Genomic DNA, 17817 nt, shown 5'->3' with positions numbered 1-17817 from the left:
TCTCCCCACCTGCGCAAACAGTCATCACCAATCCTGGTGATTTATCTCCCAAAGAGCTCTTGAATTCATTGACTTTTCTGCATCCCCTCTTCCATCACTGTAATCCAAGCTCCAATGATCTCTTACTGGGACTATTGCAGTAGCCTATCAGCCTGCCTGAGCACACCCTGATCCCCTCTCGTCTCTTCTAACTGTAGCCTAATGACCTCTGAAAAATGCAGATGTCATCAAGTCTCACCCTACTTGAAATACTGCAGTGGTTCCATGCGGCTTAGAATAAGACATACTTCCTTACCTCTGCCTGCAAGGCTCTGCCTAGTCTGGCCTCTCCCCACCCCACAACCTCATCAAATGCCACACTCTTCCCACCCACTCCTCCTCAGGCATGTGGGCTGTTGTTTTTACTGTCCCTCAAACATATTGTGATTTCACTCTTGTGTTTAGCATGTGCTGGTTCCTCTCTCCAGGACCTTGTACACTCCTCACCTGGTAGATACCTCACCTGGCACTTATCCCTCAGGGCTTACACATCTCTTTCTAGGGAAACCTGCTGTCTTTCCTGACAAGGTCCAGCCAACCTGATCCAGCCCACCTGCACCCACCTGTGTGTAACCCTCCCACTCTCAGAAGCCTGCGTGTGAACTAATCGTTCTCCCGGGTCGGGAGTGGGCTGGCGCTCTCCTGGTCCCACCTGCGCTCGCTTGCACAGCCTGAGCCTGCAGTGGCTCCCCTGGCTGGAGGGTCTGGGGCCTGGGTGCTGGCTCTCAGCTTGTGCCCATTCCCACGTGACCTCTCAGTCAGTCGTCCTTCTGGGCTCTGAACGTGGCGGCCAGACCATTCCAAGAGGGCAACGGTGAAAGCTGCAAGGCCCCTTGAGGCCTGGCCCTAGAACTTGCACACATCACTCACTTCACTTCTACTGGTCAAAGCGGACCATAGGCCTGCCCAGCAGTGTGGGGAGACGGAAGGATGGCGAAATACTGCCTTTTCTTTTTTTTTTTTTTTTTTTTTTTTTTAAGATGTTAGCTATGAGTTTTTCTTTTAATTAATTAATTAATTTATTTATTTTTGGCTGTGTTGGGTCTTCGTTTCTGTGCGAGGGCTTTCTCTAGTTGTGGCAAGCGGGGGTCACTCTTCATCGCGGTGCGCGGGCCTCTCACTATCGTGGCCTCTCCTGTTGCGGAGCACAGGCTCCAGACGCGCAGGCTCAGTAGTTGTGGCTCACGGGCCTAGTTGCTCCGTGGCATGTGGGATCTTCCCAGACCAGGGCTCGAACCCGTGTCCCCTGCATTAGCAGGCAGATTCTCAACCACTGCGCCACCAGGGAAGGCCCCAATACTGCCTTTTCTAATCTCCACTCGTCATGTGGGTCTCAGAGCACATGAGGCTCTTCTTTCTGGATATGATCAACACTCCTCTGTCCTCTGCAAACTCCTGAGCGGCTGTAGCCAGGACGGTGGTCTTCTTACCCCCATTATAACTCCTGCGCCCTGTACAGTGCCCAGAAGAGAGTCAGGGCTTTAATACTTATTGGATGACCGAATGAATGAGATACAATTATGCACCAGGTTAATTCAAAAAGGCCACTATATTGCACATGAGGATCATTTGTGAGCCTAAATTATCCATTAAACATTTAAACATCTGAAACAACTTAACCTGCACAGATAGAAGAGTTAAGGAGATTATGGCACATCTACCTGATGGGATATTACACACAACTTTTATGATAGTCACCATTACGCCACAAGTTGAGAATATACTTATGATATAAAATTGAATAAGAAAAATGACAGAGGGACTTCCCTGGCGGTCCAGTGGTTAAGAATCCGCCTTCCAATGCAGGGGACGCGGGTTCGATCCCCGGTTGGGGAACTAGATCCCACATGCCTCGGGGCAACTAAGCCTCCGTGCGGCAGCTACTGAGCCCTCGCACCCTAGAGCCTGCATGCCACAACTAGAGAGAAGCCCGTGCGCCGCAATGAAGATCCCACGGGCCGCAACCAAGACGCAACACAGCCAAATAAATAAATAAATATTTTTTTAAAAAAAGGAAAAAAATGAGACAAGGAAGACAAGACTTTATAATAATGTCGCTCCATCCCTCACGTACATCTTTCCCCGGCTCACCTCCTCCGGCTGGTGGACACGCCTCTTCCTGGAACCGGTCTCTGTGGGTCCCAGTGTGGCCGTCTCCTGCTTGTCCTTGGAGCTCTGGTTCACATGTCAGGCCTCAGGAAGGCTCTCTGAGGCCCCAAGCAGGTACATCCCTGTAAGTCTCCCTGCCCCTCCCCCATCGTCTGCCTTACCTGGGGCTGTGTCACCTGGCACGGTGTTGGCACAGGTGAGATGTGGTGCCTGGGGGTGCCTGGGGGGCTTAAGCAATAGAAGTTTATTTCCGCATGGTTCTTGAGGCCAGAAGTCTGAAATTGAGGTGTCAGTAGGGCCACATTCCTCCTGAAACCTCTAGGGGAGGGTCCTCTCTTGCCCCTTCCGATGTAGAGTGGCGGCTGGCGACCCTTGGCTTGTGGACACGTTGTCTGATCTCTGTATCTGCTGTCCTGTGGCTCCCCCAACCCCCTGAGTCTGTACATGCTCTTCCTCTCTGGGTTTCTCCTCTCCTTATATGGACTCTAGTCAGGTTGGATCAGGGTCCACCCTAGTGACCTCATCTTAACTTGACCGTCTGCCAAGACCCTGTCTCTAGATAAGGTCACCTTCACGGGTACCAGGGGTGAGGACGGGCACGTAGCCTTGGGGATACTGTTCCACCCACAGCAACGGGGGAGGGAGGGAGGAAGTGACAAGATGTGGGTGCTGTGAAGCTGAGATTTGCTCCCCAAGCCCGGGAGGCTTCCTGCATGGCTGGCACTCACATCTCCACTGGGGGCTCTGGGCTACTGCATCGCAGGCCCCGGAGGGGAAGCCAGGCCCCGGATCTCAGTTCCAGCCGGGTAGCTCATCTCTGGGCCTCTTGGCTTGTGGCCCACCTGCCCCTCTTAGCACCACGCGGCGCCCACCACACTCCCACCACGCTTTCTGGTGTCTCGTGGACAAAATTTTCAAGAAAGACTCGAGCATCGGCCGCTTCCACTTGCGGGAGACTGAGAGTTCCTTGATGGGAGGGGTGTGGGGTCGTGTCGCCCTCTCCAGGACACCCCCTACCATGGGGCAGGGCTTTGTCTTCCCCCAAAGGAGCTTCGGTCCCACTAAGCTGAGACAGGTACTTTGGTGGCGGGAAGAGCGTGGGCCTTTGAGCGGCCGTCCCCCAGTCACAGGCGCAAAGCGACTTTGTCGTGAGTTAAGGACACAGGCGGAACCCGGGTCTCACCCCGAGCGCTGACCGGCATCCTCCCAGGCTGGGACCTGGATCCGTGTCTTAGCATCTGCCCAGGTGTGTCTGCTGGTCACCTGCACTGGCACCCGGGACCGACGGCTGCGGGGGGCTCCGCGTGGCTCAGGTGTGCTCGCTCGCCCCGCTGGTCCAGGCGAGGTGTCTGCAGGTGTCCCCTCCACCCCCGATCCACTGCACCGGTTCCTGGGCCATCGGCCAGCTCGCTGACCCCCAGGCAAACGCGAGCTCCTCGAGGGCCTGTCTGTGACCTGCTCCCCACGACTCCCTCGTACCTTGTGCCACCTTGAAAACAGCAGGTGCGAAAACACTGGTTGAAGACGCTTGTGGGGCGTGTGCCGAGCAGGGTGTGGGTGGGAGAGGAGTCTGGAGTCTGCCGTGGGGTTAGGCTTTCTCCCCGTGGAGGTGCTTTCGCCACGACAGGGCCGGCAGGTGTCAGGCTTCCTGTGTGCTGTCCCTGCCCGCAACCTGCCCTCTGCAGCCCGCCCAGGCGCTCCAGCGCCCTGCCCCCAGGGACCAGCCCAGCTGCCCTGACACCCACTGCCACCTCCTCCCCAAACTCACTCCCAGAAAGAGAGAAAGGGTGGGAGAGGGGAGGAAGCCGGCAGGGGGAGGAGGCTGGCGGGCCCAGCTGGGAGGAGGGCTCGCCCTCTGGCAGGCAACGTGACCCCCCAGGAGGCCCCATGGCCCCGCCTGCTCTAATAAACTCGAAACTCCAGTGACTTAAGTGAAGATCTCAGATTAACATTTAAATTAACGCCGGACTAGAAATCTGGAGGCCCAGGTCGCTGGTGTGACTGTGTTAACTTGTTCTGTGACCTGGGGCGAAAATTTAAAATGATCTTTTCTGATGGAGCCGCCCCTTCCCTCCGTGGGGAGGTCAGGATGTGGACCTGGAGGGCCTCCGCCCCTCCCGGGCTGCCCTGGAAGCCCGGCCTTCCGTGTGGGTGGGGCTCACCTTTGCCCCCTGAGTCGCCCTGCTTGACCAGTGAGTGTGGACCCTCCTGGCCCCTGGAGGCTGGGATCCAGGCAGCTGGTGCCAGAGAAGAGAAAGGCAGCGCCGTGGGCTTGGGGACCATCAGTGACACTGCCATCAACTCAGTCACTGCAGGGGGACCTCTTTTAGGAGCTTTCCTTTACATGGGCTGCCTTGGTGCTCCCCAAACTTGGGGCCCGAGGTGAAAGGAACAGGGTATTAACATGACCAATAGCCCCGGGGGTGGGCACGTCTGCCAGGTCCAGCCCAGGGGGCTCCAGAGAGCCAAGAACATCCCAGATCTGCCAGGGTCTGAAACCCCGGTCTGCAGACACAGAGCGGGATCCGGGATCCCAGGAGGGTAACCAGGTCCAGCTGGGGGCTTCCGAGAACCTGGACTCTTCCAGAGGGGCGGGGAGGGGGCCAGCCCTGGCTGAGCGGATGCATGTGCTACGTGCCTTATAGACTAGTCCCCATCCTCCGATGAAGAGAGAACTAAAAGTGAAGCAGGCTGAGTGAAGCAGGCACAGGTGGGCAGGATCTGCAGCCAGGTGCTGTTGACAGGGCCCCTGCTGCCCTCCGGATGGGCACCTGTATCAGGCAGGGCGGGGGGCCCTGCCAGAGCACGGAGCCGCCTGGACCCCCGGGGCCCTGCTCCGCTCGCCCTGCTCTGCGGGACCCTTCGCACCAGCCTGCCGTATCCCTCTCAGACAGCAGTGCTGCTCCCACAAGAAGCCGCCGCGTGGCCCAGTGGCCAGGCCAGGCACCGCTCCTTCACACTGGCCGTTTCCTTCCCTGCCGCCAAGAGACTGGCTCCCGCTGTCTTCCCTCTCCTGGGAGCAAGGAGTAAAGGAGGTCAGGAACCTCTAGGAAATCCCTTCTTCTCCACTCTTGTCTGTCTGCAGGGATCCTAACGGCCCTCAGCCTGCAATGGTCGCCCTCGCTTTCTTCCCAAGAGGCCTCCCGGCAGAGCCTGCCAGGCCATCTGTCACCTGGGAGTCCTGGGAGGTGTGGCCCTGTGCCCTCCCGGTCAGCCCCTGCTCCCACGAGTGCGTTCCCACGGCTGGTCAGGGTCCCCGCTGGAGACCCCTGCCCTGGAGGGAGAGTAGTGAACTCGAAATAGCAGTGGCTGAGGCATCGCACAGAGGATGGAGAATCGCCATCCAGGTGGGCGGGAGACCTGTCCTGCAGTGCGCAGGGCCCTGGTCCTGACGGCCCGAGCCCCGTCCAGGCTCCAGTGGGACAGGAGGGCAACACCGGGCCAAGGGCCTTCAGGAAGGTTCTGGAATGCATGGTTCTGGAGGCAAGTCACACGGCCACAGGAGCTGGAAAGGACACCTGTGGCTACAGGTGTCCTTTCCTGGGAAGAAGGAACACACTGCAGGAAGTGCTGGGTCCTCCCGGCCTCTGGTGTTGGGCCCACAGACCTTCCAGCCCTTGCTGTCACCTTGGACAGACAGGCTGTTCCTGGGGACCTGGGGAAGGAGAAGGACTGGGTACCACTCAGTGGGCTTGTAGTTGCATAATTGACAACCCTAATGATCAAGGACAGCTCACACTGCCCGAGGGTCACCTGGCCAGTAAGGGGCGGGGTCAGGATGGCAGCCGGGCTTGTGCGATCCCACGGCCTGGCTCTCAGTCAGCTGACCTGCCCGGACACACTCACAGACGGGCACCGGGTGACCTGGGAAGTGGAACTGGGGAAAGTTCCCCAATCTCTCTAAGCCTCGCCGTGAAATGGGGATACAGTAGTCCTCGGGTCGCTCTCACAGGCTGTGACAAGCGTCGAACGCGTGGCACGTGGAGAAGGACACGTGGAAGGCGGGAAGCATCCGTAGCGATGGCATTGTCGTGACTGTGGTTGGTCTTTGCTGCCATGGATGCAGGCTGAGCCCTCGGCCATCCCATTCTGATGGACAACCAGGAAACAGCACAAAAAACGGGATCGGGTCGGCCGTGCCAGCATTCAGATTTAAAGGTTATGCTGTTCTCCCAAAGACGCCCTGAAATGTAGTGCTTGACTAGGACAGATAACGTCTTCACGCCTCGTTGAACGCCAGGCGAGTGGTCATGACCAACCGAGGCTTTGCCAGGCTCCTCCAGCATCCTCGGTCACCGTTGGGGCAAAGACAGCATGTTCAAAACCAGTTTCCTGTTGAGTAAATGAGGCTGATGTTAGAGGCACCACTTCATTTACTTTTTCTTGGTGAGAATTCTCAGCTGGGCATTCCTGCCTGAGAAGAAGGGGCAGAATCAGCTGTGTAGCCCATTAGAGGTAAGTTGCAGAGGCTCCCTGAGGTTTTAAATTCAGCCAAAATGTGTCTTTGGGAGCAGGGCCCAGTTTTGGACAAACCTTTTCCATTTGCAAAGGTTCCTTGGGTGTAATTAACGTGACCCAGTGGGGCTTGAGGTCTCTGATGGTCTCAGAGCACGGGTCTCCTTAATCTTTAAAAAAGCATGTTTTAAATGGAAAAAGTAAAATGTATGTGGTTTATAAAAACACGAGTACAAAAGGGCATGCAAAGAAAACTAGTCTCAGTTTGGCTGTCTTTGAAAACTCTGCACATTCCTGCCTTCGAAGAAGCAGCCAAAGGACAAGAGCCCGTCCCAGCCCCCAGGGACCGTGGGTTTGCTGACTCTCCAGCTGGAGAACGGCTCACCAGGAGCCTCACTCCCCTTCCAGAGGTAACACATGCTTTGTGCTTGTTTAGCGTGCAGGGCCCTGATGGACGAGGTAGAGTACAACGTCACCAAGGCTCGGCAGAAGAAGACCAAGGTGGGCTCCTTCTGAATAAATCCTGACGGGTCGCAGGAGAGGAGAAAGGTAGCGGAAAAGAAATTATGTGCCAGTGTATAATTGCGGATATGGGCAATTACCAGCCATTTATCCAAACAGCAGTTGGTCTTAATCTTCTAACCTTTCTCTTGTTCAGGGTATCAGCTCTAAATTGCTTCTGAGTCCTGGGGGACCCAAAGTAATCTTTAAGCTTGAAATTGAAGTCTCTCTCCCAGCACCTAAATTTTGTGTCTTGTCAAGTCGGAAGACATTTCTGCACTATTGCTCATCAGGATAAAAATAGCGCTTCCATGGTTCTTGGGCAAGGCCAGCAGGGGACCCAGAACAGCTGCAGGGGCTGCCCAGAGACCTCAAAGGCTGGGCACCCTCCCCCAGGCTCCCCACTCCCGCCTCTGAGATCCACAGAAGTTTCTAGTGTGGGTAAGGATACAAGACCCATCTCCGGGACAGACTCAGGCACCTGTCTGAGCGGAAAGATGGATGTTCTTCCACCACAGAGACCATGCGGAGAGGGGCCCAGCCCTCGGCATCTGATGGCAGGGGTCTGAGAAGTCAGGAGGGATGGAGCCACGGTGAACTCAGGCTCCCGTGACCTCCCCCAACCCAGCACTCAGAACAATAAGCCAATTTCATTGTCATCCTAAGCGAACCATAACAGGAAAAAGTGTTCCATAACGTCATCCGACTCACTCGGAGCTGAACAGAAGTTGGTTTTGGATTTCCTGTTGGTTTGGCCGAGGACACGGCACCCTGTTTTAGAGCAAATGACTGAGGTGGGCTGTCTGCTTTTTCCACCTCTTTCTGGAATTGTGTGCCCATCCAAGAGCCTGGGAGTAGGGCAGGACAAGCCCCACCAGGGGACTCTGTAGGGTATTGAACGCGTCTTTAAGGGAGGCCTAAGTGTGTGTTGAGCTAGGAGGCCCCCTCTAAGAAGGGCAGGACAATCTTCCCCACAAAAGCACATCTCCCATAATTTCACCAGGTAATTCACCAGAATTAGCAGATAATTCTGATAACTCAGGTGCTTTCCCGGGAAGGAATGTGATACCTCGCATCACTGCTCATCCACAGGCCTCGTTCCCTGCGACCAGGTGGCCCCATTGGTCCCAGCGACCTGCAGGGGAGGAGCAGCCCTGGTCCCTGACACCGGCTGCAGAGGATTCTCACGGTCAGGCAGCGCCAGGAAAGGCGTGTGTGCCCGGGGGCATGGCAGCTTCGAAAATAAATGGAGGGTCACTATTGTAAGAGGTTAAAATGTGGGTTACCTGACTCATTGTTGGTGCACCTGGACCAGGAGAGAGGAAGGAGTCTTTCTCTAAAAGGTAAAAGGGCAAAAGAGGGAGACCCTGGAGGGTCAGGGAAGGAGCGGGGGCAAGGGTAGGGACGCGGGGTCCGTGAGGGAGGCCTGGGGAAGCTGGCGGTTCTTTACCGAGGACCTGCCATGACAGCCTTTAAGTGATTCCTAGTCCTGACAGCAACCTGCAAAATAGGTATGTTTTCTGTTGAGAACACGCAGAGCAGGTTAGCCGTGTCCCGGGGTCCCTCGGTGACTGGCATTGCACACATAGGCCCTCCATCCTCCGAGCTCTCCTGCTGTGTCCTTGGGGATCTCTCCCGGGGTCCGTGCTGAGGGGCCCTGAGCCCTCCTGACATGGACTCACCTTTACCGGAAACAGGCCTGCTCTCCCTCCCCTGTTGTCTTCTGCTTTGAGACAATCGAGTTGAAATCACGTTTTCAGTGTTGCTACAAACACTCCATCTGCTGAGCCGTTTGAAAGCCATCATTCCGCCGCGTTCATCAGTCAGAACAGAGTGACCTCAAAGTCCCGGCGACGGTGAGCAGGGCTGTCCTGGACCACGTCCTGCTCGGAACTGCTGCCTGGCGGTCGTGGGGCGAGCAGCCCCCGGGAGCTTCTCCCTGCCGTCGGCACTGGGGCCGGACTCTCCTGGCAGACACGTGGAGGGTACGCGGTGCCCGGAGAGGCTGGTCTCTAAGGCCCCGTGTTTCGGAGCCCGGTGGCTTTGGGGTTGAGGGGTGGAGGTCAGGTTTCCTGCCTGCGGTCAACGTGAAGCTAGTGATCACAGCAGTTCTGCTTTACAGCACCCAGCAGTCCTCCCTCCCTCTCCGAAAACTCTCCTCTGCTTCAAAGCCCCGCGGTTGCCTCCTCGGCCAGCGGGCTGCTTGGCCAAACTTGAAACACTGCGGCCTCTCGGCGTGAAGTCGGGGCCTCGCCCGCCGCCGGGGATGCAGGCCAGCTGTTCTTGCCGGGGGTGCTGATGTGCAGGCATCTCTGTCCTGCTGCTGGGGGCGCGCAGCCTGTGTGTGCTCAGCTTAGTGTTCAAGAAACACACAAAAAGCACAAAAGAAGCGCCTGGCAGGATCAGGCCGGCGCCCTGGCTGGGAGAGGTCTCAGATTCAGGGCGCTTCCTGGGTCCCTGACATGCCGGCCGAGGGCGACACGACCCATCTCCTGCCCTGTCCTGTCTTTTCTTTTCCTTTTTCGTTCTGTTTCTCCAAGGACGGAAGGAAACGCTGACCCGTGGGCCGCGTCCTCCAAGCTGAGGGTCCGGGAGAGCCCGGCCTTCCTCAGAGGGAGGTGGGGAGCACCCCCGAGGGCCCCCTGAGGGGCAGGGGCCCGAGTTGGCCTTTCAAGTGCAGTGTGGACAGTTAACGCACGGACTGCCTGGCGTCGATGCAGGCTGGTCGCTCGTGTGCAGCCTGGTGCTGGGACGGCCCTGGGGAGGGCGGCGTGGGGGGAGGGCCGTGCACAGCTGCTCTGGGGCGGGTCGCGCTGGGCGAGAGGTGCCAGGTGGCTACTGTGGCACATTCTGCCCCCGGACAACAGCCGGGGAGGGAGCTGGCCCGTGTGACCGCTGCGGACCGCCACTGCCCCGTCGCGCTCTGTCCCCGTGGACGTGGGCGCGGAGGACACAGTGAGGGCGGGGCAGGCGCCCAAGAGGCCACGTGTCCTCCAAACAGCAGGTTCTGCTGCCCCGTTGCTGAAGCAGCCCCGAGGACCTGGGGCCCTCGCACCGCCGCGACCCTCCCAGGAGCGCCCGTCGCCCTCTCGCTGCCTGGCCTGGCGACGTTCTCTGTCCGGCCTTTTCTCCAGCCTCCACTCTGCATTGCTGCCCTGTGGCCTGCACAGAAATCAGCCCGCCCTCTTCTGTCCCAGGACTCCTTCCACATGCATCCCAGCTGTGAAGTCCCAGCCGCTGGTCCAGAAGCCAGGGTGGCCCAGCCGGGGCGCTCGGGGACCCTGGGAAGCGCTGGCCTCGGGCCGTGCCCGGACTGCGGGAGTCAGGCCCAGGCCACGGTCAGTGAGGACCCCCTGGCCCCTGCCCACCTGCAGGCCCCACTTTGCTCTGGCTCGGCCATGTGGTTGCATGTCCCCCCGGGTCCCGAGCCAGCCTTGCCTTGAGCCCTCTTCCCCTCTTTCCTCCCTCGGCTCCGTACACACATGAGCAGGGCTGCCTGCCCCTGAGGCCGCTTGCGGGACCACAGACTCCCAGACGTGGCCCCCCACGTGGCCACCTGCGGGATGCTGGCCCTCGGAGGACGGGGTGGGACTGGGTGGGGTGGGGTCAGGGTTGGGGTCAGGGTTAGCTGAGGTCAGGATTGGGGTCAGGGTTGGGGTCAGGGTTGGGTGAGGGATAGGGTCGAGGTTGGATGGGGTGGGGTCAGGGTTAGGTGGGGTCAGGTTTGAGGTCAGGATCGGGGTCAGGATCGGGGTCAGGGTTGGGGTCAGGGTTGGGTGAGGGGTGGGGTCAAGGTCAGATGGGGTGGGGTCAGGGTTGGGGTCAGGGTTAGGTGAGGTCAGGTTTGAGGTCAGGACTGGGGTCAGGGTTGGGGTCAAGGCTGGGGTCAGTGTTGGGTGAGGGGTGGGGTCGAGGTTGGATGGGGTGGGGTCAGGGTTAGGTGGGGTCAGGTTTGAGGTCAGGATCGGGGTCAGGATCGGGGTCAGGGTTGGGGTCGGGAGAGCTGTGGCTGATGCAGCGGCTCCATTTCTCCCACTGACTCTGGGAGACGTGTTCTCCATCTGACAGGTTTCTCCGGTGAGCAGGAAGGGGATGGATTGGTGGTGGAGAAGCGCAGGGAAAGGGGTCTGATACTCCTCGGTGGGGGGACCTCTGAAGTGTCCTCTACTTGGCTCTGGAACGTCCCCAGTGGAATGGGGCCCCTGCCACCCCCCGGGGATACACTTTACCGTCTGCCCCTCTTCCGCCAACACCGCCCCCTCCCCTCCCATGTTTGGAGAACTTCCCAAGGAAAACCCAGCCGAGATAGTCTCTGTAAAGACCCCCCACGCAAACTGCCCGTCTGGCACCCCTCCTCCCCTGGAGGGACACGGGAACCACCACCAGCTCCCCACCTGGCAGCGGTGGGCGGGGAGACCCTTAGGGAGAAGCGCTGTTTTCTTGGAGTTGTCACCCAGCAAGGCCTACGACAGGTGCACCACAGCCTCAGTGGACGGCGGGGCTTACGGCCTCAAAGCCAGGCTTGGGCTGCTGACCTGGGTGGGCTAGAGGGAGGGACATGTGGTGCGGGGGTGTGAGAAAGTAAGTCTTGTTTGCTTGAATTGACCCCATCCTCGAGGCATCATGCAGGCCTGCTGTGAACGTCAAGTTCAAATAGAGAAAGTATCGTCAATAATAGTGACGATGAGACCAATATCTCCTTACACTAGACTCTAATGCTGTTTTTGTTAAATTCTTTCAACAACTTTGGGAGGTAAATGAGGCCACTTTAATTAGTTTCGTGTTACAAATACAGAAGATGAGGCTCAGGGAGCTTCAGCGACTCAATTTTGACAAATTGGTATCAACTTAATCTGCTGATAAGTCAATTTAGCTCTTGATAGAGCTGCCCCATCCTGTTGCATACTGCACAACATCAGGTTGCTGTGGTGTCCTGGGGCCGTGCAGTACACAACCTGCACAACTGTACATGGGACCCTGTTTGCTAACACGATGAGAGAGGTGGGCTATTGTAACAGGACAGCTAAGAGGCAGAGGGGAATTCAGTCCATCAGCAACCTTCAGATTGCAGGCTGCCACCCAATAGTGGGCCATAAATCAGTATAGTGGGGTGAAACTGGCATAGAAAAATATACATAAAATATCAGAGTGCATCTTATAGAAAAGGAAACTATCATCTCATGACACTTTATGTAATGAGTTGCAATGAAAAAAGTGGGTCATGTCCAAAAAATTGAAAGCCACCATAGCAGATGGCTGTTCTCAGCATGGGACAGTAGCCTAAAGACACTTCATTTGGGAAGATTATTCATACCCAAACAATGCCACAGTAATGCCTGATTCCCCATGCGGAAACAATCAGAACTTCTCCTCTGAGACCAGGTATTACGGCAGAAATAGCATTGGGTTTGGTGGTCTATACAGTCTGTAGACCAGGGAACCAGGGCGCCACGAGCACCACTGATGTCTTCCCAGCCCAGCGGTGGCCCCAGCGGCCTGGCTCCCAGCTCACGGCTGCTGAAACTCAGGAGTCGGGCTCTGGCACCGTGACTGCCCTGAGTCAACACACCACGTATGCGTTCAGCCCACGCTGAGTATGGTGTGGAGAAGGAATTCGCACCCCGAAGGAGGTAGCTCTCTGACCCAGAGGTCTCAGAAGGAACCACTGTGAGCCCCGCATGTGGCAACAATGAAGAATGGATTTGGTCTTTGTCCCAGTTCCTGGCACTAGAGCTTTATAACGTGACCACTACTCGTTTCAAAAATATTGCCGTGGGAAGCTCTCAGCTTCAAAGAACAGACAAACCAGCTAAAAGCAGTTTGGCCAGAAGAGCATTTCCTACCCTACGCAATAAAAAATCTGAGTACAGGTGGTTTTGGGGTGACGGAGGTGAGTTCAGTGGCCCAGGGACACCACGAGTGACCTCATTCCTTTCTGTCTTTCTTTCCTGCCTCTCTTGGCAATAAGAGAGAGCTCGGCCTCATAGGCTGGTTCTCTTCATGGCCCCCAAACGGCTGCCCATCTCCAGGTGTCACATGTAGACAACGTTCAGAGCAGAAGAGGGAAAAGTTTTGCATTCCGTTCTTTTTTAACAAGTGGAGAATTTGTCCAAAAAACCCCCGACATCCCCTCCCCACGGGCCTCCTGCTTGTATCTCACAGTCACGAGATCACTGGGCAAGGGAATGGGCCCACCTTGAGGGTCCCCATCAGTCGAGGCCCAACCCCGGGGCTGAGGGGCGCCTGCCTGAGCAGAGGAGGGGCGACATAAGAGGGTCTGTCAGCCTGAGGGTAGGGGGGTGGGTTTGTGGCAGGTGGCCGCCAGGCCGCCCACACTTCAGCCACGTGCTGTGAGCGTGAGGGCCCAGGAGACAGCAGGACCAGTGGCTGGAGACCCCAGTGTGGTGATGGGTCTGAAATGCGGTCAGGGGACTGTCCTGAGTTCTTTCTTGCATTTTCCCGTAAGCAAAAGAAAGAGCTGGTGTGCGCGTGGGTTGCAGGGCTGGAAGCTACACCTAGCAAACAGGAATTGGGGGACCACCCCTATGTTGTTTTATGGACATTGTCAGCCCATGGTTAACACCTTAATAAATATATTACTTGGAGAACAATTGTGAATAAAATTACATTCACAGGAACCCGCGAGGCAGCGTGTAAAAAAAATCAGAAAGGTGTTTTCCAGTTTTTAAGTCCAAAAAAGAGGTAACTAATCAGTGTATACAGACGACCCTCGTGTGTGAGTATCTCTTCTTGGGGTGAAGGGGCACAGAATACACACTGCGGTGGTGACGGGGTCATCTCTGGCCTTACCTGAGCTGCTTTCCTTTTTGCTCATCTTTCAAATGTTTTTCCATAATGAACAGATTATTACTGGGACATTAAAAAATAGTTTGGGTTATTTTTTTGAGAAATCAAAAGAATTCCATGTCATTTCAGGAGTTCCAACTCTCAAAAGTAGCCTTGTTCTTAGTGAGATGGAAACCACACACAGATACGTGATACTCTCATACAAAACACTTAGCAGGAAGTGGCGAGACGACAGCCCCCGGTTTGTGCAGCCTCCATTCCTGGTTCCTGGTGGTCCTGGTTCTGTCCTGTCCTTTGAGGTTTGGACAGTCCCGGGAAGGTGGGGCTCGTGAAGGGTGGTTGTCACTTTGTCTCTGGTTGACTCTTCTTCCCGTGACCAGAGGGGGCCCAGGACCCAGGGTCTGAGATAACTTGATCTCGTGTTTCTCAACCGTCTACAAGGAAACGAGCAGAATTAGTGTGTTCAGTAATCGACAGCCTGACTGGTTTCCTTCCACTCTTCGTTTTCCTTTCCTCTTAAAGAAGAATGAGTGACTTTTCTAGTCCTCAAGACAATATACTTGGGTTCTTTGCACCTTTATCATTAATTTTTTTTGGTGGCTTTTATTGTGTATCATCTTCTCTTTTACTTCTTTTCTTTCTTTCATTTTTTAAAAAGAGAAATACTCCTGCTCTAGCGTTGATTTATGATGCTGCATGCATCTTTACCGCTCATGAAGAGAGGAGAGGCCTCGCACGATGAGAGCTGGCCTCCTGCCCACGTTGGGTCCAGTGCGGGTTGGCAGGGGAGGCCACTCCACTTGGTCACTCAGGGACCCAGGCTCCTCGTGTCCAGTCCTCAGTGTTCTCTGCATTCCTGGGAGGATGGGGCAGACGGGGCAGAGGGCTCCTCGGGAAGGTTTCATGGGCAGACCTAGAAGTGGGGTGTCTCACTTCTGCCCACATGCAACGGCTGGGACTCTGTCACTCGTGCTCACCTGGTTGCAAGAGAGCTGTGTCCAGGAGGAGAAAGCAATGGGATGGTGGGACTTCCCTTGTGGTGCAGTGGTTAGGAATCCTCCTGCCAATGCAGGGGACCTGGGTTCGAGCCCTGGTCCGGGAAGATCCCACATGCCGCGGAGCAACTAAGCCCGTGTGCCACAACTACTGAGCCTGCGCTCTAGAGCCCGTGAGCCACAACTACTGAAGCCACCGCAATGAGAAGCCCGCGCACTGCAACAAAGAGTAGCCCCTGCTCGCTGCAACTAGAGAAAGCCCGCGTGCAGCAACAAAGACCCAATGCAGCCAAAAATAAATAATTTTTTTTTTTAATTAAAAAAAAGAAACAGGACGGTGACCATTCAGCAGTTCCTGCCCTGCGGCCGCTGGGGAGAAGCTACGACCCGGGGGCTCCGGGGTGCGCAGTGTGGGCACCTCAGGTTACCAGGCATCTACTGTGCCACCCGAGTGACGTTGCCTCAAACCTATGACTTGGAGCCCCAGCGCAGAGCAGCCCAAAGCCTGTTAATCTCCCGATGTAGCGCAGCCAACAGCCCACCTCGGGCTCGTGGAAGCCTGGCCTTGTTCCACAGACGCTTCGTCCCAGGGGATCACAGACGGCCGCTCACGTCGCTATTTTGCCACTGCAGGCCTGGGATTAGCGGGGTCCCGCTTTAAATGGAACCCGATCTCAGTGCCTCTACCCGGGTAAGGACAGCGGCCCCAGATCCCCGCCCCCAGGGCTCGTGGCCTGCAGACGATTCTTGTACCAGACCGCATCTCAGGGAGGGCTCTGCTGAGTGCGAGAATCCCTGCAGCGACTGTAAACAGGAAGAGATTGAATGCAGGGCTTAGATGCTCCCACGCAGCCACCTGGGAGCTGCTTCCTCTGCTGCCGTCAGGAGGCCGTGGCCAGGCGGCCACGGGGTTCAGGAAGATTCGGGCTCAGCTAGGGCACCTGTGGCCGCTCTGGCCTCGGAGCCGGGACACTCCTGCTGCTTTTGTGCCACAGAAAGGAGACAGTGGCATCCCCCCGCCCTCCGCCGCTGCCTTTTCGAACCACAGACACCCTCGTCCTTCGCGGGACCCGCGATGGGGTGTGGGGAGCCGCTCCAGAACCCCCAGGCCAGCAGAAGCAGCACAAAGGTGGGCTCCCCTCACACCACCCTCTGGGTCACAGATGAACACAGCGGATCTGCCAGACCTACGTCCCATAAAGAACCCCAGTTGTAAGTGATCCTGGAATTGGGGGATCGCTGGCTGGCCTCTGCAGTCCGCGGCGGCAGGCGGGGCGGGGAGCCGAGCGCCCACCTGCACACCCCCGTCGTCCAGGAGCCTGGGGGCCGCTCGTGACGATGAAGAGGAGACCCTGGGGGCCGCGGCCTGGGCTCTGTGGGTTCAAGCCTTTTACATCCTTCTGACGGGTCTTCCTTCTTATTCCTGTGGTGCCGTAACTTTCTCCCCTTTCTTCTTACACCTGGTGTGTTTTTGTCATTATTGTAACTGAGTGTGACCTAAAGGTGCTGGCTTCTCCCCATCTCTGGGAAACTGTCCCTCCGAGGTCAGGTGCTCCTGGTCTCCCCTCCCGATGGGCTCAAACTCTGGCAGAGAGAAGGGTCTGCCTGAAAACCTCCCCCGATGCAGGGGCGGAGGGGCCTGAGACCCCCAGGGGGCCACGGAGCCGTAACCACAGGGAAGAAAACACACGTTAGTATCAACTACCATGTCGTGTCCCGGACGCAGGGTCTGTCCCAGAAGCGTCTGCAGGTGCTTGGAGCACAACAGCAGGAACACGTGGTGGTGGAAGGTGGTGAGGGAATCGGGACGGGGGTCTGCGCCTGCTTGCGGGCTCGTCTCTGAGCCGCAGGAGTCCTCTCCTGCCCTCCGCGTGGGGCCACACGTCCACCGCCTCTCCTGCGTCCACACAGCCCAGACCTCTCCCTCAGGAGCCGGGTCCCCAGCTGCCTTTGCCTCCCTTCCCAGAGAACGTTCCTGACCCAGAGGGTATCAGCCGCCTCGGCCTCTCAACTCCATCACCCAGGAAGAGGCGACATGCCCCAGCTTCCCCAGCCCTCTGGACACGTGGACAAGGGCCGAAGGTTGGACTCCTTAGCCGCATGTGCGAGCGCAAGGGGCTGCCCGGCACTTGCCCACTCAGCGCCCGGCCAGCCTGCCGCTCCCCACCAGAGGGATGGGGCGTCTGGGACCTGCAGGATTGTTGATCTCTTCTTCACCTGAGGCTGGAGTCCCATCTACTTTCCAGACTCCATGCCAGCCCCTTGCTGCTGCTGGAGGGGGGCGAGCTGTCTGAATTGCCCAGGACCTGCCCGGGGCGGCAGTGCCACTGGCCATCGCCCCAGGCTGGAACTGCCCGCAGCCCCCAAATCCTCTTCTCAGCCTGAGCCGCCTCCAGAGAGGCCAGGGTGGAAATGCAAACCCGGAGGACGGGAGCAAGAGTGTGCATGTGTGTGCAAGCACACGTGTGTGCGCATGCACACGTGGGAGAGTGCGTGTGTGTGCGCATGCCTGTGTGAGCACCGCGTGTGAGTGTGGGTGTGAGCGTGCCTGTGCACACGGCACAAACCCATTCGCTCGCAGTCGCCCATCACAGAGCAGAGAGTGGAGACTTGGTCAGCCGAGGGTGGTATAGGGAAGGAGGGAGCTGCCAGCCTGGGCAGGCCTGGTCGGGACCCACCGAGATGGGGGACTGCTGGTGGCCCCGGGGGTGGGGAGAGGCACATTACCGCGGCCCGGCCATCTGGTGGCCTTCATTCGGTGTGGGCGCTCGGTGCTCTTCCCGGCGAGGCCAGCAGAGGGACCTTTTCCCCAGGGCTTCCTGTCCTGGCTGGCACCTCAACAAGGGTTAACCAGCCCTCCCCCCAAACCACGGGGATTAAAAATTCACGCTGTCCCCAGGGCATGTGGGGC

The 17817-nt window shown here is 57.4% G+C and overlaps 1 protein-coding gene across 1 annotated transcript in view; it reads left to right on the top strand.

The window, feature by feature from the left end:
* Positions 1–7053: 7053 nt before the first annotated feature.
* The window catches only part of CNPY1 (canopy FGF signaling regulator 1), a 37060-nt gene continuing 26296 nt past the window's right edge, over positions 7054–17817 (top strand). The window contains 1 exon segment of the mRNA XM_068550391.1: positions 7054–7152. Within this exon segment, the coding sequence (XP_068406492.1) occupies positions 7054–7152 (99 nt within the window).

Source organism: Eschrichtius robustus, chromosome 8 (assembly GCF_028021215.1).
Source record: "Eschrichtius robustus isolate mEscRob2 chromosome 8, mEscRob2.pri, whole genome shotgun sequence".
In the NCBI taxonomy this organism is placed as follows: domain Eukaryota; kingdom Metazoa; phylum Chordata; class Mammalia; order Artiodactyla; family Eschrichtiidae; genus Eschrichtius; species Eschrichtius robustus.
This window is presented reverse-complemented; position numbering and strand designations above follow the sequence as displayed.